This window comes from Saimiri boliviensis, chromosome 18 (genome assembly GCF_048565385.1).
Source record: "Saimiri boliviensis isolate mSaiBol1 chromosome 18, mSaiBol1.pri, whole genome shotgun sequence".
NCBI classification, from domain to species: domain Eukaryota; kingdom Metazoa; phylum Chordata; class Mammalia; order Primates; family Cebidae; genus Saimiri; species Saimiri boliviensis.
In genome coordinates, this window is record NC_133466.1 from 18,735,324 (window position 1) to 18,761,062 (window position 25,739).

Sequence of the window (25,739 nt, forward strand, 5' to 3'; positions counted from 1 at the left end):
GAAAAACAAGTTTTAAAACATAAATGAACATTTCTTTTACTTATATTCTTGTATTTTTAAGGTAAAAATGACCACTAATAATTCTTTCTTCCTTTGCATATACTGTAAATTCTGTGAAATATTCATATATAAAAATGAAAATGAATAGCATTAATTTTATTTTCTTTCCCAATGTTATCTTTTAATAGAAGAAAAGACTACCTGGCTTTCTGATAACTGTAACCTCAGTAAGTAAAACAAATATTTTATAAATAATTTGAGGCAAAGTAATGAGTTTCTTGGATCAACTGGAGAAATTAGTCATATTACTTACCTACGTTGTCGTGCATAAATGATAAGAAAAAGCATCTGATCATATATGAGAACTGTCTCTGTTCAAATTATGATGAGAAATAAAATGAAAATTGCCATAGAAAATGAATAAAATATTTTTTAAAAAAGCATATGGTAATTGCATAGATGAGAAAAAAAATTTTCATTCTAGGGATCTAAAACAAATGTGTTTCTAGCTTTAAGAACATACACACACATATATAATTGAGACATGTTTGTCATGCTGGCTAAAATTTTAATATATGTCTCCCCAAAAGCATTTTAAATATGAAAGTCAAGATTCTTAAGTTCTTGATAATATACCAGAAGGGTATACTTTATTATTTTTTTAAAACTACAAGCAACTTTTCAGCTCCCTAGGTTGTAAGAGGATGGTACAAACCTTTCAAGCTGTCTATTTGTTATCTGAAGCTAGAGCTTCTGTATATTTTCATATTGTTATTTTACTGATATTCTTACAACCACAGTGCCCAAATTGTACTAACAATTTGTCCATATATTCTCTTTCAAAAAAGAACGGAAATACTCTGCTCAGATACCCACTGCAGAAAGGACTTAATATAAATGAATTAAAAGAAAATGTTGTAGTAAAATTATGCTTTAAGATTACCAGAGAAAGAGATCAAAGATCCCTCTTCTCTGTCTCCCCTCTTCCTTAACCTTAAGATCCCTGCCTCTTAAGATTCATTCCAAACCACTACCAGAATTGCTAACAATGCCATTTTGCCTGTATTATCACCTCCCTTTCTCCTAGTTAAGTCAAAAGCATTAACTGAGCTCTTAAGAAGCTTTTTAAAGGGACAGATTTAAAGAAGATAAAGGAGAAGGTACATAAATATTTGAGAATCAGCATTCTCAAATCTGTAAGAGGATTAATAGCTATCTGCCAGTCTCATATAATAATTCGTGCTTAATATCTTAAAACAAACAAATGAGACACTTCTAGCCATTTTTGTTTAGTGTTAGCTTGTGTAAGGAATGTCATATATGCAATAATTAGAAGTCTTAAAATGAGTTAATAACTTCTGCATGTCTTTATGCCTTCATGTATGTTTATTATAAAATGATCAACTGAATATGTATATAGACATATGTGTACACATATATATTCAAAAGAAAAAAGTAGAAAAGTATTGTTTTATAGAGAAGTCTGCCTATAACAAAGGTCAAATTTTCCTTTTAAAACTATTTGCAAGTAATTTACTAATGCCTTGAAAGGTAAAGTACTGCTGACTGATTTAAAGTCTTCATTTTATCAGAAACACAGGAATATAAGCTGCTTTGCATAATAAACTGGCACTATAGGGTAATTTTTAAAAAAAAGGAAGCCATAACAAACCAAACCAAACCTTTATTTTTGGGTTGAGGTATACCTTTTTCAGTTTTTTAAATCTCTGACAGAAAAAACAGAGATCATTTTATAATTTCTGTAACAGCTGGTTTATTAGAATTAAATGTCTCTCTCAAAATAATTTAAATTCTTGGTCTGACATGAATAATCTATTCAGAAAACCCTTAAAACTGGCTTGAGTTAATAAGCCAGATTTAAACCTCGATCTTCTCCTTCAGCACTGTTCTTTTGCCAGTCAACTTCTTACTGTCCTTTGCTTGCAAATATATAAATAACCTGATACTCTTAGTTTAGTAATTTATTAATATAATTTTATTCACTATGAACATTTTAGCTCTGCTTGATTAGATGAAACAGGCACATGCTTTAGCTGAGAAATTCCATTTTCTGGTTCTAGGTAAAGCAACATCTAAAGCAGCAGAGAGGGGAAACAGTTATATTTTCAAAAATAGTTAAGCCAGACTGTTTCCTGAAGATACTTCATTTATTTTTCATTTTCAGATACTACTGGCTATTTTTGGTAGGGCTACACATTAATACTGACCAGTTTAGCTTTCCTGACTGTTTTAACAAACTATTCCACAATGAACCTGCCTTCACGCTGCAGACACTGTGGAGATAATTTAACATACACATATTCTAAAATATATGCTCAAAGTAAAAAGATCCAAATTCACAAGAGTATGAAATATTTATAAAAAAAATCATGCATCAGATTGTACAGTCTAGAAATAAAAGAAGATTCAAATTCGATAATAAAGGTAAGAGCTATACTTGCTCTAAACATTTTAAGAAAGACTTTGGAGTCCCAGAACGTACTGGGGCTCAGTTATCCTTTTCTGTTTGCAGAGAAGCAGTAGCCAGCGCTACTGCTGTGACTGGCTGGGCAATTCCATGGAGCTGCATCTTTGCAAGTTTCTTCTGTTCACACTCTGTGACCAAACGGTTCAACTCTGCTGCACTGTATCCAATAAGAGTCTTCAAGTCACAGACAAACTTGTACACAAATCTCTTTCCTTGAACCTTACAAATCATGTCCCCATCATAATAATATCTTTAAAAAGAGAAAAAAAAAATTAGAGACTTCATAAAAAAATAAATCAGATTTCTTACAATAGTTTACAGACTAGTCCATAAGCAGAAGCCTAGTAGAATACTGCATCCTCCACAATAGCAATTAATACTGAAGTTATATAGAATATATAATGCTACTATCAAAGGAAACATCCAAACATTATTTACTAAAATTTCAATGCTCAGTACTCCAAAAACTCTGCACATTCAACTTTCAAAACATATTTCCTACAATTAGGATAACATTGATTTAAAAATAATTATTAAACAAAATTAAAAACTTTAAGAGCATCAGTAGGGCCTAAGAACAAGAGTGTTGGAGTAAGAAAGCCAAGATTCAAAACCTAACACTTTTGAGACCACAGGAGTCATATTTTCCAGGGCTGGCAGACTGCAAAGGCCTTATTTTAAAATTGCAATGCTCACCGACAAAGGGCTATTACAAAAGGAACAACTATTTGCAAAAACTATTTGCAAAAGTACCAGTGATATAAACTTATCACATTTAGCAGGATAAAAGTCACTTGGCTTAATCAAGAATCTATTAATGAAAGGACTAATCTACATATAGGAAATTGGGAAATTGTCATCTTTCCCTAATTCCAGAATAGCAAAAGGAAAATAGTTATGTTTGATTTCCCAGTAAGAGATATAACACACTGGGCAGTCTGATAGTTTCCATTTATGTCAATTACATTTGTATAGAATTTGGATCTCAGCTCACATACCAGCAATTGCATGCCTTTCAGTTAAAAATGCTGTAGGTATTTCAATTTCTTTAAAAAATTTCTATATTAATATGTAAGATTATACATAGGAAAAGGAAAATGGAAAAGGAAAGAGGTTTTATAATCTAGGAGGAAAATGGAGTTGGCATAATCACATTTCTTGGTAAGAGGTGATAAAAAAGAAACGAATATCCACACACAAATTTGAATTTTACTTAATATTTCCTTTGATCTAGTAGATGCATCACAACTGTAAATAGTAGCATTCATTCCACTTGTTCCCTCCCTAAAATGAAGAGAGTAGAGAGATACACAATACCTATATTTCATGGAAGATTTCTTTCCTTTTTTTTTGAACTTGTATTTTTTTTAACCTTTTTAATTGTGAGATATATCACACAAACAAAAGGACACAGAAGTGAACAGCTCAGTGATTACAAATTTAACATTCATTCACCTGTGAAGTATCACTCAGGTCAAGAAACAGAACGCTGCCAGAACCCAGAATCCCCTTTATGTCCCCTCCTGATCATTCCCCAAATCCTGGCTCTAAAAGGTAAATATAAGCCTGTTTCATGATAGTAATTTCATTGCTTTATATTTTTATCACCCAAATATACATTCCTAAATACTGGAATTTACTTTGCCTGATTTTTTGAATTTTACTAAATAAATGTAATCATACAGATTTTGGTCATTTGGGTCTGGATTCTGTCACTGAACATTATGCTTCTGAGGTTCACTGATGTCGTTTGTAGCAGAAACTCGGTTTTCAAGAATGCAAGGCATTCTTGTATGAATATAGCATAACTGATTTATTCACTCTACAGCTGATATCTGGGTTGTTTCTGGGGTTTGGATGTTATAAACAATCTTCTATGAACATGTGTATGGGCATACAAGTACACTTCTGTTTGATATATATGAAACAGTTGCTTAGGGGAACGACTGCTGAGTTACAGGTTACAATTTACATTCGTATCAAAAGGATAGAAGCATTCCCATTGCTCCATATCCTCAACAGGCTTGGTTCTGGCAATCTTTTAAATTGTAGCCATTCTAGGGGGTGTGCTGTGCCATTTAATTATGGTTTTCAATTGCATTACTCTGAATACTAAAGAGGCAGTACGCCTTTGCATATAGTCATTGGCCATCTGGATAATCTCTAGCCCGCGATATCTATTCAAGTCTTTTGCCCATTAAAAAGCCGATTTGTAAGAATTCTTTAGATATTCTAGATACTTCTGTCAGACATGTGTGGCTCTCTTAAAGAGGCTTTCAACAACCAAAAGTTCCTAATTTAAAGTCCAATTTATTCATCTTTCCCTTTAGAATTAGTCCTTTAGATTCTGTTTAAATGTCTCCCTACCACCACAAGTTATGAAAGTATCTCTAAATGCTTTTCTATTTTACTTTTTACACATGTAGAGCTACAAACTACATGGAATTGATTTTTGGTATGGCATAAGGAAGAGGTCAACTTTTACTTTTCTTCTGAAGATGGACAGTAAACTATCCCAGCAATGGTGATGGAAAAGCAGGTATTTTCCTCATGGAAAAGCAGGTATTTTCCTCATGTTTTCTCCCCACCACCATTTCTTTTTTTTTTTTTTTGAGACAGTTTCGCTCTTGTTACCCAGGCTGGAGTGCAATGGCGCGATCTCAGCTCACCGCAACCTCTGCCTCCTGGGTTCAAGCAATTCTCCTGCCTCAGCCTCCTGAGTAGCTGGGATTGCAGGCACGTGCCACCATGCCCAGCTAATTTTTTGTATTTTTAGTAGAGACGAGGTTTCACCATGTTGACCAGGATGGTCTCAATCTCTGGACCTCATGATCCACTCGCCTCGGCCTCCCAAAGTGCTGGGATTACAGGCTTGAGCCACCGCATCCGGCTCCCACCACCATTTCTTTAAATCAAATTCGTATGTATTGCTGATTCTATTTTGGTTCCCTATTCTACTGTATGTCCTGTTTGTCCTGAGCAAATAGCATAACTGTCTTATTACTGTAACTTTAGAGTCAGTCTCAATATGCTGTGGGATAACTCTTTCCACTTTGCTAATTTTCAGGTGTCCTGACTACCATGGTACGTTCTAGTCCTATGTGAATTTTACAATTATCTTTCCAAGTTCTATGAAAAAACTTAGAGCTTTCAAATCAAAATTCATTGCTGCACTGAACCTTAGATCAATCTGGGGAGAACTACATCTTAATTATTAATTCTAACAATTTACCTGCAATTCTGAGGGGACTTGTATGTACACAATCTGTATCAACTTTCAAAAATGGCAGCTCTAATTTTGATTACATACAAAAAATCTTTAGCCAGTTTGCAATGTGTTTGAGACTTAATGACAAATGAAAAGCATACTGAAAACTAAACATTTTAGTTACTTATGAACTCTGAGGAACAACAGGTCATTCAGGAAAAGAAAAATAATCATGGTAAACTATGTTATAGTAGTTACATGGCCATAATACTGTAACAATAACACTGGCTGAACCAAAATTCCATATAGTTACATGGGATATTGAGATGAGGGGATGGAAAGGGGAAAGGGGAGGGGGGGAGGGAGAGAGGGAGAGAGAGAGAAAGGGGGGGAGGGGGAGAGAGAAAGAGAGAGTGTGTGTGTGTGTGTGTGTGTGTATAAGCTAAATCATAATCTTTCAGTGTGAAAATGGCCACGTGAAATATGAAGCAGTAAAAGCATGCTATTTAGAAAACTGGTAAACTGCAGAACTACTTTACTATATCCACTCTCCCAAAAAATCAGACATAATCCCATGATATTCTTATATATTCGTCTTCTCAGATACTAAATTGTACCTACTGAATTTCCATCATTGTAGTAGGCATAATTTCGGATAATTTCTGTTGAAAAACTTCATACTACTTATGGAAAATTTGTATCGATGTAAAGATTGGATATCCAGATGTAGGCAGATTGTATAGAAAATGGATCAGTATTTTGCATTTAATTGTAAAAACGGGACAGTATCTACTCACTCATTAAAAATTAACACTCACTCAATTCACCTATGCAAATAATAAAAACCTCAAAAATAAAATGTTGTTTTTGGACAGAGTATTATATGCTTTCAAATCAGATAAAAATAAATAATCTTAATTTTTAAAAAATACTGTACCTCAAACTTATTAAGATCTTTTTAGAAGTTTTGAATATCATTACATTACAATGCTTACATCTAGAATAAGAAGCTAGTTTTTAGAAAGACTTAATAACAGAAAAAAAAGTAATAAAGGCTTACCTTAATGCACGACTGAGTTTCTCATAGTTCATCGTAGGCTTATTTTTACGTTGTCCCCATTTTTGTGCAACCAGTTCAGGCTGGTTTAGCTTAAATTCACCTTCATCACCAACCCAAGAAATACAGTCTCGAGCATCCTTATCAGTAAGGAGTTCGAGCAAAAACTGCCATAGTTGGATTTGGCCATTGTTTCCTAAATTGAAAGAGGAACAAAGCATTGGCTATAGCGTTAGATATGCCCAAAACAAAGGCAACAAACTGGCTCCTTGGTTGAAATCTTAGCCGTGGCAAAAACAAGTTTTGTTTTTCTAGAAATGCTGTCTAAATACTGCCAGAGGGATGGTCCAAACTCACATTTTTCATACAGTGATATAAAACAAAATATACCCAATTAGATACATTTTATAAATATGAGAAAATACAAAAATACCTGTTCTGTTCCCAGGTGAGCTTCTGTCTTCTCCTGAAATCCTTGGAGCTCTTTGTACTTTAGCTGCCTTTGCACTACTATTTATAACTTTAATGGTAGTCGGTGTAGCAGATTGCACTGATGCTGGAATAATTTGCACAGCTGCCAAGACAGATAAGGGGAATTTTTTCTTTCAATACAAGCAGAAAAAAAAAAAAAAAAAATTAAAGACATCAGTTTAACTAATACCCTGCAAATAACCCCAAGAAAGGACTTCACTACAGAAAGCCTCAACCTATAGTTTCAAACAAAATCATGAAAAAGTTCAGAGGATTAAGTATGATGTTTGCATTACAGTGTGTGAAGAGCTAGTATCCTTATTTGGAAATAACTTAGTGGTGCACACACATGAGACAGAGTATTTAAATATGTTTTAAAACGTTTGTTCATAAAAACAGTTTGTCAAATATTGTAGAATATGTGGACAAATGAGAATTCACACTACCACTTTGAGACTCTGGCAATACCTGAAATAAGGCTGAAAGGATGGAAACCCTATGACACTAACTTCTCACATATGTTCTTACAAATATTCATCAAATGATGTTCACAGCATTTAAAAAATACTACACAGCAGTGAAAATGAATAAAGTGGCTGCAAGTATTAACGTAGGTAATTCTCAAACGATAAAAGTTATAAAGGAGTATGTACAATGTATTATCATTTTACAGAAAATGTTTAAACGTGCAAAACAATGCTATACAGTATTTATGGTTACAAAGTTGGTAAAAATATATGCAGAGAGTAATAAACATAAAATTCAAGATAACTCTCTGGTAGGAGAGAGGAAAATAAAAGCAGCAGGTAAATTTGGTATATAAAATTTTATTTTTTATCATGTACATAGGTGCTATACTTTCTTTGTGTATCTCAAATTCCTCATTAAAAATTATAGCTGGTTGGCAGGATATTGTGGCGTGTGTATTCGTATCTCCGGTAAAATATGGCTAAAAGCTTATGGTGTAAGCAGAAAAGAAAGATGTGTGCTGAAAAGAGAAAAAAGAATGCCCCAAAGGAACTCAGCAGGCTTAAAAGTATTCTCAAACTAGACAGTAATGTTTTAATGAAAGATGTTTAAGAGATGGCAACTGTGGTGGTACCCAAACCCAAACATGCCAAGAAAAAATGCAATATGAGGTAAAACATGAAAAAGATAACATGAAAATGGAGAACGATACTAAGAAAAAGACTCTTCTAGACAAGCATGTACAGTACCCAATATGGATGAACCAAAGGTGAAGAAAAAGGCTGAAGGCAAAGTGACAGAAAAGAAAAGGGAAAAGCCAAGCAAAAGTGAAGGCGGTGAAGGGTTTGGCCTGGTAAACTCTTGAAATCTTGGAAAATGCCAGATGGCACAGATGATCACTTGGAATGTATACAAATGTATACTTTGACTGCAGTTTCCACCAAATGAAAACTATTTGTTTTCCTATTTTAACTTGGCCCTTTTCTTCATTTCAAACACAGCATAACTCCTCAAGTTTGTTTTGAAAGCTTGAATAAAATATTTTCTTTGTTGTATCCAAGCTATATTGATATTTTAATTGGATGCTACCCAATATCGAGTTATTATCAGGCATAAAAGTTCTGTCAGGTATGAATGTGGTTAGCATTGTTCTTATGACTTGGTAATTAACAGTCAGTAAAGATGAAACAAATGATGTCTTAACAAATTTTAGTGAACAGAGATACAAAAAAAGCTGTTATATAATTTTATCATTTAAAAACAACATTAGTGGAGCTTATAAAGTACTTGTGTAGAGCTTGTATTCCACAGAATAAAAGATATTTTGTGTGTAGAAAAAAAATTAATTTTCCTTGTTACTACCTTGCAGTATCAAATAAACATTTCTTATTAGTAAACATATTATAGATAAGAATACTCACGTTGATCAATTGTAACTATTTCATTCATCTGTTGTTCCTGACTTGCCAATACATCTGAAGAAAACACAAAAATTTGTATTTAAAACCAAAAATACAAAACCCCACTCTAGTAAAACTCAACTTAATAAACATGATTCTTTTAAAAACAACTCCACAATTAAAACCAAAACACTGAAAAACTGAAACTTATTGGCATAAAAACCTTAAAAATATTTGATAGTCACTTTATAAGGAAAAGATACCTTTAAGAGAAGTAACACAGGAAAAAGCTCCAATGTGTTTTAGTGTTCAGTAAAATTCTGCAGAGAACAATTGTTTTCTAAATGTAAATATTTGTATCTAAATCTGTATAAAACCATGTAAAAATATGGAAATCTTCAAGATCAGATCAAATATAAAGTATACAGCAAAATGAAGTTATTTAGATAAATATCTCCATCAAAAAGGCCTCCTTACCATTATCTGTTTGTTATAACATCTTTTGACTAAAGCTGTTTAACCTTTATAATGCTTCCACTTAACGAAAGCAAATTTTCAATACAATTGTAGTGGTCCTAAATGTCTGAATTTAAATAATTTAATGTCTAAAAATACAGCTCCCAACACAAAAATATTCTAAGTTTCTAAGATAAGCCTTTACAGAACAATTCATTACTTATCTGTTGCTATCGTCTACTTAAATGTTATTCTTTGCCTCTCACAAGAATTGCACATCCCAGTCTCTATGACTTCAGCCTACTTGGTGCCCATCATAAATTGTATGTCTCTCTCTTGAAATTGAAACTATACCCTCCAGCAATCATTCTGGGTACTGAGGCCTGGGCTCTCAAGAAGACTCTGCTAAGGTTGCCCTGCCAGGATCCAGTTCCAGACACACAGCTGGAAAAGGTTAGGGAAGTAAAAAAAGGTCTGAATCCTATCAGATGGGAGCTTTGAGGGTCTGAAGAGTGGGGACTCAAAACAATTATATGACACTGGCTTCAGACAGATCTGGATTCAGTCCTTAGTTCTTACTGACTATATGACTTGGGTAAAATTACTAACCTCTTTCAACATTAACTTCCTCATGTTTAAATTACGACACCTATACTTACCGCCTCATGAAGTTACTGTGAGGATTAAAGGAACATGTTTTTAAGAAGCGCAGTGCACTGTAAACAGTTACGTTTTCAGTCAACTGACAACCTTACTGTTTTATCCAGACTCCTAGTTCTTTTTTTTTTTTTTTTTTTTGAGATAGAGTTTCACTCTTGTTACCCAGGCTGGAGTGCAATGGCGCGATCTCAGCTCACCGCAACCTCCGCCTCCTGGGTTCAGGCAATTCTCCTGCCTCAGCCTCCTGAGTAGCTGGGATTACAGGCACACACCGCCATGCCCAGCTAATTTTTTGTATTTTTAGTAGAGACGGGGTTTCACCATGTTGACCAGGATGGTCTCGATCTCTTGACCTCGTGATCCACCCGCCTCGGCCTCCCAAAGTGCTGGGATTACAGGCTTGAGCCACCGCGCCCGGCCTTTTTTTTTTTTTTTTTGAGATGAGTTTCACTCTTGTTACCCAGGCTGGAGTGCAATGGTGCAAACTCGGCTCACCGCAACCTCCACCTCCTGGGTTCAGGCAATTCTCCTGCCTCAGCCTCCTGAGTAGCTGGGATTACAGGCACGTGCTACCACGCCCAGTTAATTTTTTGTATTTTTAGTAGAGACGGGGTTTCACCATGTTGACCAGGCTGGATCACCAAGAAATTCTAGGCCATGGGACTTTGTTGCTTTAAAAGACAAAGCAACGGTTCCAGAACAGAGCTTTTCTGAGGAAGACTCATTCAACTGCATGGAAATGAAAAGATGTACAAGACACCTTTGACCTCTGTTCTAGGAAGTTTGAGAAGCAATAAGAGAACCAAAAAGAGACAGCCACAACAAAGAGCTGACCTGAGAGAGAATGGAAAAATGTGAGTTTGGGAAAAATGAAAACGATCATCTATGCACTATCCTTGCTGTATTCTTGAGAATTCTTACAAGTGTTTCAATAAATGTGACTCACATGTTTCACAATTCAGAGTTTACCTTATTCATTTCAAAACCTCTGCAGAGAAGGAAATCTGTGAAACCAAGGACAAAGCTTCAACCAGGACATTCAACTTATTTATCTAATAAGAACTGAAACAGGAAATAAATGCTACAAACACAATGAATGTACTGTCTTTTAGTATCATAGATACTTTTTTTTTTTCTTTATGAGACAGAGTCTTCTTACTCTGTCACCAGGTGCCAGGCTGAAGAGCAGTGGTGCAATCTCGGCCTACTGCAACCTCTGCCTCCTGGGTTCAAGCAATTCTCCTGCCTCAGCCTCCTGAGTAGCTGGGACTACAGGCGCACACCACCACGCCCAGCTAATTTTTGTATTTTTTAGTAGAGATGGGGTATCACCATGTTGGCCAGGATTGTCTCGATCTCTTGACCTTGTGATCCGCCCGCCTTGGCCTCCCAAAGTGCTGGGATTACAGGCATGAGTCACTGCGCCTGGCTAGTATCATAGACACTTTTAACAAAACCTAGAGAATCCTTATGAAAGTAAAATTATAGATATAAACAATGAAGAAATGCCTCTCTCCAGAGCTCATTTCTTATTCACAAGCAGAGAAAGCACTTTGAACTCCTGACCTCAAGTGATCCTCCCACCCCAGACTCCCAAAGTGCTGGGATTACAGGAGTAAGCACCTGCACCTGAGCAGGGAAATCATCTTGAATGAAAACTGCAAGCATTAAATCAATGTGGAAAATCCCTCCAATAACATTTTCATCCACAACTATAGAAAAGCAAAGTCAGAGTCTGTCGTATTCATGTGTTCTGAAAAATATGTGGGTCTGGCTAGCATTTCTGATATGCAAAACTGTCAAGGAATGGGTTGCTTTCAGTGTCTTAACAGTTACTGAAATACAAGATGGATTAAAATTCAAGCAGAAATAACTTACATTTGTTCTCTTGTTTTCTTTTTATTTTTTATTTTTCTTTAAAGATGGGGTTTCACCATGATGGCCAGACTGGTCTTGAACTCCTGACCTCAGGTGATCCACCCACCTCAGCCTCCCAAAGTGCTAGGATTACAGGCGTGAGCCACTGCGCCCAGCTCTTCTCTTGTTTTCTTAAACAGCCAAGCAGTTTCCAATTCCACCCCTACCCCACCCGCCTTTTTTTTTTCAGTTGAGACAGAATCCTGCTCTGTCACCCATAGTGGAGTGCAGTGGCACGATCTCGGATCACTATGACCTCTGCCTTTCAGGTTCAGGCGATCCTTTCGCCTCAGCCTCCAAGTAGCTGGGACTACAGACACGTGCCACCTTGCCCAGCTATTTTTTGTATTTTTAGTAGAGACAGGGTTTCACCATGTTGGCCAGGCTGGTCTTAAACTTCTGGCCTCAAGTGATCTGCCGCCTCATCTTCCCAAAGTTCTGGTCCAATTTCTTTATATGGTCACTTAATCATAACAATGTCTGAAGCTTTGTAAGTTTTAAGTGGAAACACTTATAACCAGTGGTTTCCAATTCAAGAAAGTGGTTGCATACACTTCCTTCTTGCTTGACTCTATTCAGTTAATAGTAAAGACTTGAAAAAAGACTTAATCTCATCAATAATGAAGAGAATGGGAAAGAAGCCACCTGTAAACAAACCATCTTAAGTTTCTAGATGAGCTGTAAACGTAAGACCTGATCAAACAGAAGGAAACAAATAGAATATATGAAGAGGGCTAAGTGTAGGGCACAGCATCTGATTTAAGAACTTGAATTCTAATGTTAGCTTGGGCTTGAATCCTGGCTCTGCCACTTCCTAGCTGTGACTTTGTGGGGTTCTCAAAGCCTCACTTTCCTATCTAAAAAATAAGGAAAGTAATGATTTGTGGCATTACCATAGGAATTAAATGAGATAACATATAGAGCTTTCAGCATAGCATTATACAGTAAATAAATGTTATTATTGCCTATTAGTTATCATCAGTAAACAGTTAAGATGAAAACAAAGTTATAAGGAAATAAAATTATGCTTAAGTTACAATGTAAATAAATAACTGTAATTTCATACATTTTCGGAGAAGTTCCAGATGACTCCAGAGAATTTCTCCCCGAGGAACCCGCTGAAAAAAATCTTCTTGGTTGAGACTACATAATTCTCTTCCAGAAATGTTGAGTGTGGTGAGGTCTATATCGGTCATGCTGAATTCCTTCATTACCCAAACCACCCAATGCAGGACTTGGTCTGTGGACCACTGTATGGGATCTAGAAAGAAAAACATTAACTTTAGCTTAGTTCCATTTTAGATGCTATATAAATTTACAGTTAACTTGTCAATATACATACATATGTTTTCTTTCCCCAAATAAGTGAGGTAAATGTATATGAAGAAAAAAACATTATGCTGTAATTTTCTTCTCAGTTCCTTTTCAATTTCTTAATCTAAATTTCTGATGGAGTCACTTGGTTCAACCTCAGTTGGAACTGTATCAAGAAAAACAAAATGCAAAATTGCTCTCCAGTGGGCCAAATAAAAGAATAAAATATGAGATTATTCTGGAGAGAATGAAGTAAATTATCCAAGTTTAAAAAAATTTGCAGTTGCATTGAAAAAAAAAATCAAACGGGGATTCTAGGAAGCTAGCTTTATCCTCCAAAATATGAACCAGGTCCTCTTTCCTCCCTCATGACGTTGCTCACTGCAACCTCCGCCTCCCAGGTTCAAGAGACGCTTGTGCCTCAGCCTCCCAAGTAGCTGGAATTACAGGCATGTGCCACCACGCCCAGCTAATTTTTATATTTTTAGTAGAGACAGCGGTTCACTATGTTGGCCAGGCTGGTCTCAAACTCCTGGCCTCAAGTGACCCACCTGCCTCGGTCTCCCAAAGTGCTGGGATTACAGCATGAGCCACTGTGCCTGGCCTAAAGCGACTAATTCTTAAATGTGAAAAGATGAGCAAAAATAATTAGGTATTTGAGAGAGATTAAAAACAAAACAAAAACCACAGGAAAAACAGAATCCAGAAGAAACAGAAATACTGCAGTAAAACTTTTTTAAAGTTAGGCTACAATTATCAAGATCAGGGCTGTCCAACAGAAATATAACACAGACCATTATGTAATTTTAAATTTTCTAATAGTTACATTTAAAAAGTTGGTGATACATCTTAATACATGTATTTTAACTTAACGTGCCAAATGTTATTTCAACTGGTATTCAATATAAAAAAAAAGATTTTATATTATTTTTCTTTTAATGGGTATTTTACATTTACAACACATCTCAATTTTCATTAGGGACACCTCAAGTGCTCACATGTGATTAGTGGCTACAGTTCTGGTCAGTGCAGAGATAGAGTGAAATTCTACACTAACTGTCTGGTTCCATAGCTCTTTCAGTTCCATGGGTAAGCTCTATCATTTATTGTGTCTTTTAGGTTTGGTTTAAAGAAAGAAAAAAATGTCCTAGGGAAAACAGTAGTTCTGTAATAATACAGCTTTTCTTTCATCAGCCCTGCTCCCAGGGTACAACCTTGTCTCTAAAAACAAAAAAAGGACAAAAAAACCCAACAATACTATTTCATTTACAAATACACTCAGGTCCCTAGCAACTCTTGGACCATCAGTATTATTTGTTACCCAGCATTCTTCGTCATCTGCCCCATTTCTAAGATGTCTATTTCTTATCATTCTGTTTTGTCTCACCAACTCGTTACTTTTGTCTAAATCTAAGAACGATCCTTTGATCATCAAATCTGAGATATCAGTCAGCATCCTTTGATTTTCTCAGCAGCATCTGAGGGTCTTGACAATTCAAACTCCCCTCAATTTGAGTGACATCATACATATCAGTTCTTACTTTCTTTTTGTATCTTTGGTTATTTCTTGTCTCCCTTTTCTCCAACCCTAAATTTTTATAGGGTTTAGGGCAGGCGTCCCCAAACTAAGTCCTGCGGCATGCGGCCCCCTGAGGCCATTTATCCGGCCCCCGTCGCACTTCAAGATGGGGCACCTCTTTGATTGGCGGTCAGTGAGAGGTGCACAGTATGTGGCGGCCCTCCAACGGTCTGAGGGACAGTGAACTGGCCCCCTGTGTAAAAAGTCTAGGGACGCCTGGTTTAGGGAATAGGCTTTAATTGTGTGTTCTTTTCCATTTCTTGCTCTCTATCAGGGACTGCATATACTTTTATAGTTTCAAACACAAATTCATGTGAATGAGTCTCATATAACATCTCCAGCCCAAATCTTATATAGCTGAAACCATTTTGGCTACCTCCAGCTGAGTATGAACTTTCACTTCAAAATCAAGTGCTATCTACCTTCTCTTGAAAAAACATTTCCTATACCAGACTTCCCTACTTCCCCAGCTGGGCTTTTGAAGGCATGCTCTTTCTAGTGTACCATCATTAAGCCCAGCATTTAACATAGTGCCTGGTGTACAGTCGTGTTCACTAAATATGTAATAAAGATGGAACCAGTTTCTTTCAAGATTATTACTGTTTAAGTCACCAAGATGAAAATTGAGAAGTTATATCAATATTTCTATCTTCCCACTCTACCCTCATAAAATCTGCCAATCTGCTCAGTCCTATCACTGTTTTCATCCACTTTTTCCTTTCTACTCAACAAAGAAATCACCTAGTCTGGACTAATCTAGACATTATCATCTAGTTACAGCTATAATAATATGCTCCTGTTTTCCCTTCACTCAGTCTCTACCTGTTCTAAGGTAAGCCATACACCATTGCCATATTCATTTTTCAATTATCATTTTCTTTTTTTTTTGAGACGGAGTTTCGTTCTTGTTACCCAGGCTGGAGTGCAATGGCACGATCTCGGCTCACCGCAACCTCCACCCCCTGGGCTTAGGCAATTCTCTTGCCTCAGCCTCCTGAGTAGCTGGGATTACAGGCACGCGCCACCATGCCCAGCTAATTTTTGTATTTTTAGTAGAGACGGGGTTTCACCATGTTGACCAGGATGGTCTCGATCTCTCGACCTCGTGATCCACCCGCCTCGGCCTCCCAAAGTGCTGGGATTACAGGCTTGAGCCACCGCGCCCGGCCCAATTATCATTTTCATCAATCAGAAACAGTTCTGTAATGCTACAGAGTAATTCCTTAACCAACGAATTTTGTCACTACTCATGCATACCCCCAGGTCTAAGCTTTGCACATAACGTTCCCTGTCTTAAATGCCTTTCTCTGCCCAACAGTATCTTACTTACAATAAACTCTTTTTCAACTTTCCCTCAGGCCAACCATGATCCCCTTGAGATTCCAATAGCATGCTTCTTCTACCAGAGTTACTGACGGTTTAAAAACATGTTACCTTTTACGGCAATTAATCTCTTTTCATCTGTCTTCTCTCTCTTCAACTACACTCTCAACACCCTAAGAGCAGAATTTTTTTAGACTTCTTTGTATTTCCAGGATGCAGGACAGAATTTGTCCACCCTATGAGCTTAAATGTGCATTACAATTAAAAAAGACAGAGATACAGAAAATCAACATTCATCCTAATAACTCTACATATACAATAGATTATAACTTACCCTAATGTCTTCTACGTCAAGCTTAATTCCTATTTTTCTACCTAATATAGAATTATGTACTTTATTACCATAGGGTATCCCAAGGCGTTCTTGTTCTTTCCTATAGCCTTCCAGTGCAGCAGCCCATCTTGTCACTTGTTCTGAAGTTTCATCTGAAATGGTTGTAATGTGTTTTGTGCCATCAAGAGTTATCACTTGAGCTTCTTCAACAAGATGTGCTTCTGATTCAGCATGGTGGGCATCTGGATCAATAACAACTTCAACAGTGTCCGCAGGTTTAACAATTTCAAGGATGTTTAACTTTGGTTCAATTCCTTAACAGTGGATAAAAAAATATAAAAATCTAAATGAAAACACACAAGTCACCCAAAAATAATTTATATGTTACTGAATGGTAGAGAAAAACTACATCAAATAAAGCAAAGGTAGTAAAAGTTAACATTTGGGGAATTTGGGTGAAAGATACTCTAACATTTGGGGAATTTGGGTGAAAGATACTCAAGAATTCTTTTACTAGTCTTGCAACTTTTCCAAAAGTTTAAAATAATTTTATAAAAAATAAGATACAGCCGGGCGCGGTGGCTCAAGCCTGTAATCCCAGCACTTTGGGAGGCCGAGGCGGGTGGATCACGAGGTCAAGAGATCGAGACCATCCTGGTCAACATGGTGAAACCCCGTCTCTACTAAAAATACAAAAAAATTAGCTGGGCATGGTGGCGGGTGCCTGTAATCCCAGCTACTCAGGAGGCTGAGACAGGAGAATTGCCTGAACCCAGGAGGTGGAGGTTGCGGTGAGCCGAGATCGCGCCATTGCACTCCAGCCTGGGTAACAAGAGCGAAACTCCGTCTCAAAAAAAAAAAAAAAAAGATACACACACAAACCCTCTCTCTAAACATCATTAGAAAAAAAGAAATACCAGTTCTTACCACAATAAAACAAAAATAAAAATTACCAATATGAAACAAAATAAAAATTAGACTAGGTAGAGTATGAATAAGTAGCTACCTATCCTTGGAATTTTAAAAAAATCCTTCTAAGGAAATTAAAATTATTATTTACTGACTCAGTTTTTCTTTTTAAAGGACAAAGTAGATGTGTTAAAAATGATGCCAAATTTGCTAAATTAAATTTGCCATTAAATTCTAATTTTCATTTTAAATTGGATGGAACCCCAAATCCTGAATATTTTAAGCCCCTAGTATATAGGTGTTAAGAACTGTTATTTCTAAGAAAAAGATAAAAAGAAAGATAAATCATTTATTAACAAAGGCTCCTCAACTATCCAGAATCAAAACATTTAAACCTGTTTCAGAAATTATAATTAAGCCAAGAAAATATGCCATATAAGCAGTTATCTGTAAGACAGATGATTATTTATCTATTCAAAATGGAATTAGCCCTTTATGAAATAACCTCAGACTAAAATGACAGCTGTAAGACACTATCATACAACAGCTTCTGTTCCTTATTAAATCTATTACAATCTATAAAAATTCAATCCAAGTACAGTTTTAAAAAAAGCACAACTCAACTTCAATCTCCTGTGAAAACCAGTATTGCAAGAAACTATACTATCATTCATTAATAAAATCACTTTTAAAATATACATGATAAAAATAATCAGAATCAAAAACATATTTAAAAAAATCTATTTCCTAATCCTTCATCTACATTTAATAATTTTATGGCTTTAAGTAAACTCTTTTTAAACACAGTTAGATCAAGAGGTCACTAGGCTTTTAAAGATAAAAACCACTAATATATTTCCTATTCCCAATAATTAATTCTGAGGGAATTCAGGATCAGAAGTAAGTAACTACCATTTTCAGAGTCTGAAAAAAAATTTGGTTTCTGAAACATAATTGTGAACAATGTATGTCCAGAGATGAAATTATTCTAAATTTTAAAAAACTAAAATTCAACCTACCAAAAAATGGTTTCCTAATTTTCTTTTCTAATTTGGGTACTTATACAAGATTAGTAAAATACTGTAATGGGCCGGGCGTGGTGGCTCACACCTGTAATCCCAGCACTTTGGGAGGCCGAGGCGGGTGGAGCACGAGGTCAAGAGATCAAGACCATCCTGGTCAACATAGTGAAACCCTATCTCTACTAAAAATACAAAAATTAGCCAGGCATGGTGGCGCACACTTGTAGTCTCAGCTACTCAGGAGGCTGAGGCAGGAGAATCGCTTGAACCCAGGAGGCGGAGTTTGCGGAGAGCCGCAATCATGCCACTGCACTCCTGCCTGGGTAACAACAGAGAAACTCCATCTCAAAAAAAAAAACAAGAAAAACACAAACCGTAATGGATAAGGCTGACTAGATGACTCTATGTCTATTACAAATTCTTCTCTCTGTGCTAAACTGTACAGACTGGATTTCTTTGCAGCTAGGGTTCCAGGCATGATTTAAGCTTTAGAATCACTGGCATAAGCCTTCTACTTGGAAATGAGTTAAGAGGGGGCATGCAGGCAGATCAGGAGTCTCCAAGCCCCAGGCCACAGACCACACAACAGGAGGTGATTGGCAGGCGATTAGATGAAGGCTCATCTGTATTTACAGCCGCTCTCTATTGCTCACATTACTGCCTGAGCTCTGCTTCCTGTCAGATCAGTGGTAGCATTAGATTCTCATAGGAGTGCAAACCCTATTATGAGCTACACATGCGAAGTATCTAGGTTGTGTGTTCCTTATGAGAATTTAATGCCTGATACTCTGTCACTGTCTCCCATCACCTCCACATGTAGTAATAATACATACAAAGCACACGATAAATGTAATGCACTTGAATTCCCCTGCCCCAATCCATGGAAAAATTGTCTTCTGTGAAACTGGTCCCTGGTGCCAAAAAAGGGTGGGGACCATTGAGGCAGATGACATTATTTTATTTATTTATTTGAGACAGAGTTTTGCCCTTGTTGCCCAGGATGGAGTGTAGTGACACAATCTCTGCTCACTACAACCTCCACTTCCTGGGTTTAAGTGATTCTCTTGTCTTAGCCTACCAAGTAGCTGGGATTACAGGCATGCGCTACCATGCTCGGCTCATTTTTATTTTTAGTAGAGATGGGGTTTCACCATGTTCACCAGGCTGGTCTTGAACTCCTGACCTCAAGTGATCCACTTTCCAAAGTGCTGGGATTACAGGCGTGAGGCCCTGCGCCCAGCCAACATCTATTTTTTGACTAGTGTGAATCACTGTAAAGGCAACGTGGTTAAAGCTGACAGCTACCATGGTAGCTTCCAGGTGTTGTTATTTTTCCAAATCATGGCAGAGCAGCAGCTTCCTTGGCAGTCCAGTTCTGCAGTGTGGCTGAGGTACTCTTAGGAATTGAGCTGGAACCTGCTGACTTTCAGCACTCTATGATTCTGCTATTTACTGCCATATAATACATCCTTTTATGACTGAGCAAGGTAGAATGTGTTATACTCTCTATTTCACCCTGTCAAATATAACTACTAAACCAAAAGTATGAACACTGGTTATTATATCAAGTAATTTAGACAACCATCTAAAACACCTAAAACTTACAAAATGTATCAGAAAAACATGAGCTAAAATTTAAATAACTATCATTAAAAGTAACTTACCTTGGTAAGAAATTACCTGTACACTAAGCTGTACAGTTCCATCTGTCTTTACTCCTTGGTCAAATAAACTTCGTTCTGGATCCAGCTAACCATGGGTAAAATGAGTAAGATTCTTTTAGTGCAATCATTAGATTAAGTACCTCACCTCTGGTTTAGTATAAATGGATGTACCAAACACTTAATTACTGAACATACTAATTAAATAATAACATATTATCTAGCTTGTCATATTTCTTTGCCAAAATTTAAAATATTTTCACTACTGAGGAAAAAATTCAGGATAGCATACCACTAAATTTATCATGCCAGTTTTCTCTATCTCCGGAGTCTAGTTTGAGATTTTAAATAATTTCAAAAGGCAATTATTCATTCGGAAATGTATTTAAAGTAGAAGGTAATGCTATGTCTGTCATGAATAAATAAGAGTGTTTAATTAATGGTGACAATTTATCTAAATATATTAACTTATTCTTATCATATCTGCCTTGTAACCAACGCTACATATTGAAGGGTTTACTCTAAATCTCTCATCATAAAGTTAATAAAATTAAAGTACTTATGACCTTACTACTTCACCTAGCTATGAGTATCTAATCATAATTCTGTATCATTTCAGTGTTAGTGTGTTTTCCTTCATATATCCTTATAATGAATACATTTCACACTATGGCAAATTGATGACAAAATGTTAATTCTGACTTTCACGTACTTTGTCATCAGCTTAAAGACAGGCTTCCATTATAATTATCTTGCATAATTTATAACTGTGTCTGCGTGTCATATAGCTGCATGTCCTACTCTCATTCCCAATAATTCAACGATGGTGTAGTCATGGCACAAACACATGACAAATGACTATAAATCTAATTTGAACAGGGGACAGGACAAACTGTGTAGGACTGGGCACAGTGGCTCACATCTGCAATCCCAGTACTTTGGGAGTCCGAGGCAGGCAGATCACCTGAGGTCTGAAGTTTGAGACCAGCCTGGGCAACATGGTGAAACCCTGTCTAAACAAAAATTAGCCAGATGTGGTGGTGCACGCCTGTAATCCTAGCTATTCAGGAGGCTGAGGTACAAGAATCGCTTGGACCCAGGAGGCGGAGGTTGCAGCGAGTACCACTGCACTCAGCCTGGGCGATAGAGCGACTCAGTCTCAAAAAAAAAAAAAAAAACAGAAACGTGTAACCTTGCAGGCAGATAGATTAAATTAATTATGACTGGTAATATCCACTAGAAGTGATGGCATACGTAACTCTGAAAGTATTAGCTCTCAGGTACCCAACACATTAGCCAGTTCACTAGAAGCCAGAACAAGGACAAAACTCAAGACCAGTATTTGATCTTGTGTTACATTCTTCAAAAAAGTACAACTTAGCTATTGTTCCCTCAGCTTTCAAGTCAGCCCACATCTGAAAATATAAGAGCACTACCACAAGCAGTAAGACCTCTGATTAAATTTATGTTTGCACTGACATGGAGAAAAGAAGTTGTGATCCTCATATCCTTTTTAAGGAGGAAAGGGGGATGAAGAGTAATATAAAATGCCCTTAGATCCAAAGCTGGCCCTGAATTCTATGCCAGTATGAATTATAAGCATTACCATTTATCCAACTAATATTTATTGAGAAGCTGTAAGAGGCTGAGTAATCTGCAGGCCATACTTTCATTGGATAGGTCACGTATTTTACAAATAAAGCAATAAATGTTACAGCTGAAAGACAACTAAGAGATCAAGTCCAGATTTCCCTTTATTTTACATATGAGCAAAACCACGCAAATTCCAGTGACACTGAGTTATATTCACTATAAACCTTTAAAAAGGTTTCGTGTTTTTTTTTTTATTTTTTGCCTCAAACAAGTGAAGAGAGTTTTAGAGCCACAGAGGTCTGGGTTCAAATTCCAGTATACCCCTTCGTAGCCGCAAATTGGGCAAATTATTTAACCTCTTTAAATCTGTTTCTATATGTGCAGAATGTGACTAAGAATATGCTGATTTCAAATACTGATGTGAAGATTACATGAGAGAATTCGAGTGTTTTCCAAGTATTTCTTCACTCATCCGACCCTGCCCATATAGTTCTAGTTCACCAGTTTTTAATGGCTACCTCGAATTCTATTCTATGGAATTAATTTATCAAATCTCATTATTGGAACATCTGATGTGTTCTCAGTTTCTGAAAAGCCAGGAACATCCTTAGGAATATACCTTTACCCACCCAGGTGAGCATTTCTGTAGGAACAATTTGCTGAAGTGGAATTGTTAGGTATTTCACATTTAACTTTAACAGGTATTAATTAAATGCTACGTGGTCTTCCAAAAAGACTATGCTAATTCATCCTCTCACTCTTAAGAGAAGAAAAACTTTAAATCCTAAAATTGCAACACTACTAGATCTTCCTACATTCCTTAGTTTTAGAAGCTGTCATCCCCACCCACTACCAATTACTAGATTTATATTGAAATGAAAAGATTCAAGTATCCTAAATGGCAGGTAAAATGCACAAATTTCATTAAAACATTTCAACTTATTATACAACAATATCCTATTAAAAACAGTAGCAGCATATAATTATTTGAATTTTTAAAAAAGTAACACAAAAGTTCTATAATATAAGAAATACCCGTAACACAAAGCAGGTTGGGGAAGGAATAAAGAATAAAATAAAATAAAACAATCCAAAAGATGATACAATATACATTAGTGTAAGTCAGTTTAAAAATAGTATAAAACTCAGCCAGGCGTGGTGGCTCACACCCGTAATCCCGGAACTTTGGGAGGTTGAGGCAGGTGGATCACTTGAGGTCAGGAGTTCGAGACCTGCCTGGCCAACATGGCAAAACCCCATCTCTACTAAAAATACAAAAATTAGCCCAGTGTGGAGGCACTGGCCTGCAGTCCCAGCAACTCGGGAGGCTGAGGCAGGAGAATCGCTTGAACCTGGGAGGTGGAGGTTGCAGTGAACTGAAATAACACCACTGCACTAAAACCTGGGTGACAGAATGAGACTGTCTAAAAAAAAAAAAAAAAAAAAAAAATGTATAAAACTCTAGTATTTAATCATATGTTTAAAGAAGGTCACAGAAAAACTGTATCAGCAATCCTGTTTAGGCTGCTACCTTTTATACATAAAAGTACTACCTATCTTGAAAAAGTATTATAAAATATGACTTCGAATATGGTTGTAACATAACATTTTAATACTACCATGGGTAAAATCCTTTTAGAACAAATTCCAGGACTTATCATTAAATATTTGAATTTTTATCCAAAACTTACTGTCAGAGAAAATAAAGATAAAAGGGAAATGTAGAAATCATTTAGTTAAATGATATGTTTGAGAAGTTAAAAGCTAGCTAGGAAAACACTTCAGCTTCAAAAGGCAATGTACTTCCTACTATTACTACTTATATTTAAGCTTTGATTCTAATTTATTAAAACTTTTCACTTTATATTTGTGAAAGTAAAAAATGAATGTTTCATTTGTTTTAGTACTAAATTTTTAAAATATAATTTTAAATGGAGAAAATTTTGCTTAAAAACCTTTTTACTTCTGAACACTTACATTTTACAGTAATACATGTCAAATCTTACAGAGATAGTCTATAGCTACAAAGAAAAGGCTAACAAAAAATATTCCTATGCAGACTAAAATGTTAAAATACAAATTTACAAAATAAAAATTACCTGGATATCTTGCAGGCAAATTTCATGAGCATCCAAAGAACACTGTAGTCTTGGTTCTAGCAGTTTCTTTAAATTGCCTATTGGTTCATTGATGTCTATGGCCTGGCTTACACATTCAGCTGGTGCGTAGGTTTGTTCTACAATGCTAAATGTTAAAAATGTAAGTGCTAACAGTCATACTTTTTACCCTGGATTTCAAAGTAACAATATGCTAAAAACAAAATCCAAAAGCAAAACACATTTCTAGTCTTTGAAAACTCACTTCTACATAGATACTGTGGTAGGCTTATCACTAGTGTTGCCAAAATGAACACTGAATTTCACAGAGAAATGCTAGCTTAAAATGTAAAACATTCTTATAAATATGCCTATGTATGTACATACATATGCGTGTATGTACATACATACGTGTGTATGTGTACACATAAAAATATTGCACATACATTATATTTGCATTTGCATTACAATTTTCAAGTTATTTTGACAAATTTTAGACCCAGAAAGGAAGATACATTGTTTCCTCAAAATCTGTGTGCTACCTCTACTAGTCAATTTCCCTACTCACATAAATAAAAATATAAAGATATGGCCGGGTGAGGTGGCTCAGGCCTGTAATCCCAGCACTTCGGGAGGCTGAGGCAGCCAGATCACCTGAGGTCAGGAGTTCAAGACCAGCCTGACCAACATGGAGAAACCCCATCTCTACTAAAAACACAAAAATTAGCTGGCGTGGTAGCACATGCCTGTAATCCCAGCTATTTGGGAGGCTGAGGCAGTAGAATCACTTGAAGCCAGGAGGCAGAGACTGCAGTGAGCCAAGATCGTACCACTGCACTCCAGCTTGAGCAACGAGAGGGAAACTCCATCTCAATAAAAAATAATAATAATAAAGATATTAAAATATAATAAGTAAAACACTTTCCCTTTAATTTAATACGAACACAACTGGTTATAATCACGACAGCTCCACATTAAAAAGAAAAAAAAGATTTATATTCCTCCTAAAAACTGTCTTAGGGCTCTTTCATATTATCATTTCACACTTTGAATTCAAAAGAATTAAAATCTTTGGTAAGTATTCCTACATATCTCTTGTAAATCCTTATATAGGGCCAAATAGAAGACAACACTGTCATATTTGCTGAATTGGTGAATGTGGAATTCAATTAAGTACTGCAACAAGTTTAATTTAAATGTAATTCAAATCTCATTTGTGCTTGTCAAAAACAGTATGTTTAAAAAATCTGTGGAGTTTTCACATAAATTATAAGTAAATGAGATATATACACGATATTCAAAGAATGTACGTAACTTAAATTTTTTCTAAAACATTTATTTATATTTGAATTTTAGAGAGCAGCATCTCCCTATGTTCGCCAGGCTGGTCTCAAACTCCTGAGAGCACTGTTCCTGCTTCAGCCTTCCAAATAGCTGGGACTACAGATGTGTGCCACTGCACCTGACTTAGAACACTTAAAATTTATCAAATAGACCCCTCATGACTAAAAAGAAGTTTATTTTAAAATACTAGTATACCATTATTTGTTAAGGTTTAAAAAAAAGCATTTTGGCTGGGCGCGATGGCTCACATCTGTAATCCCAGCACTTTGGGAGGCCGAGGTGGGTGGATCAGGAGGTCAAGAGATGGAGACCATCCTGGTCAACATGGTGAAACCCCGTCTCTACTAAAAATACAAAACATTAGCTGGGCATGGTGGCGCGTACCTGTAATCCCAGCTACTCAGGAGGCTGAGGCAGGAGAATTGCCTGAACCCAGAAA

General features: G+C 36.2%; 1 protein-coding gene and 1 pseudogene across 4 annotated transcripts in view; one reads left to right on the forward strand and one right to left on the reverse strand.

The window, feature by feature from the left end:
* Nucleotides 1-312: 312 nt before the first annotated feature.
* GABPA (GA binding protein transcription factor subunit alpha) overlaps nucleotides 313-25,739 on the reverse strand; it is a 36,292-nt gene continuing 10,865 nt past the window's right edge. For all 4 annotated transcript variants that reach the window (XM_003934335.2, XM_003934334.3, XM_010344891.2 and 1 more), the window contains exons 3-10: nucleotides 23,960-24,104; nucleotides 20,271-20,355; nucleotides 16,744-16,989; nucleotides 13,192-13,386; nucleotides 9,114-9,167; nucleotides 7,187-7,327; nucleotides 6,757-6,949; nucleotides 313-2,738 (exon numbers count right to left, since the gene is read on the reverse strand). In XM_003934335.2, the coding sequence (XP_003934384.1) occupies nucleotides 2,510-2,738; nucleotides 6,757-6,949; nucleotides 7,187-7,327; nucleotides 9,114-9,167; nucleotides 13,192-13,386; nucleotides 16,744-16,989; nucleotides 20,271-20,355; nucleotides 23,960-24,104 (1,288 nt within the window). In that variant the 3' untranslated portion in view covers nucleotides 313-2,509. The remainder of the gene's footprint in view (nucleotides 2,739-6,756; nucleotides 6,950-7,186; nucleotides 7,328-9,113; nucleotides 9,168-13,191; nucleotides 13,387-16,743; nucleotides 16,990-20,270; nucleotides 20,356-23,959; nucleotides 24,105-25,739) is intronic.
* On the forward strand, nucleotides 8,070-8,549 carry LOC101032651 (protein LLP homolog pseudogene; annotated as a pseudogene).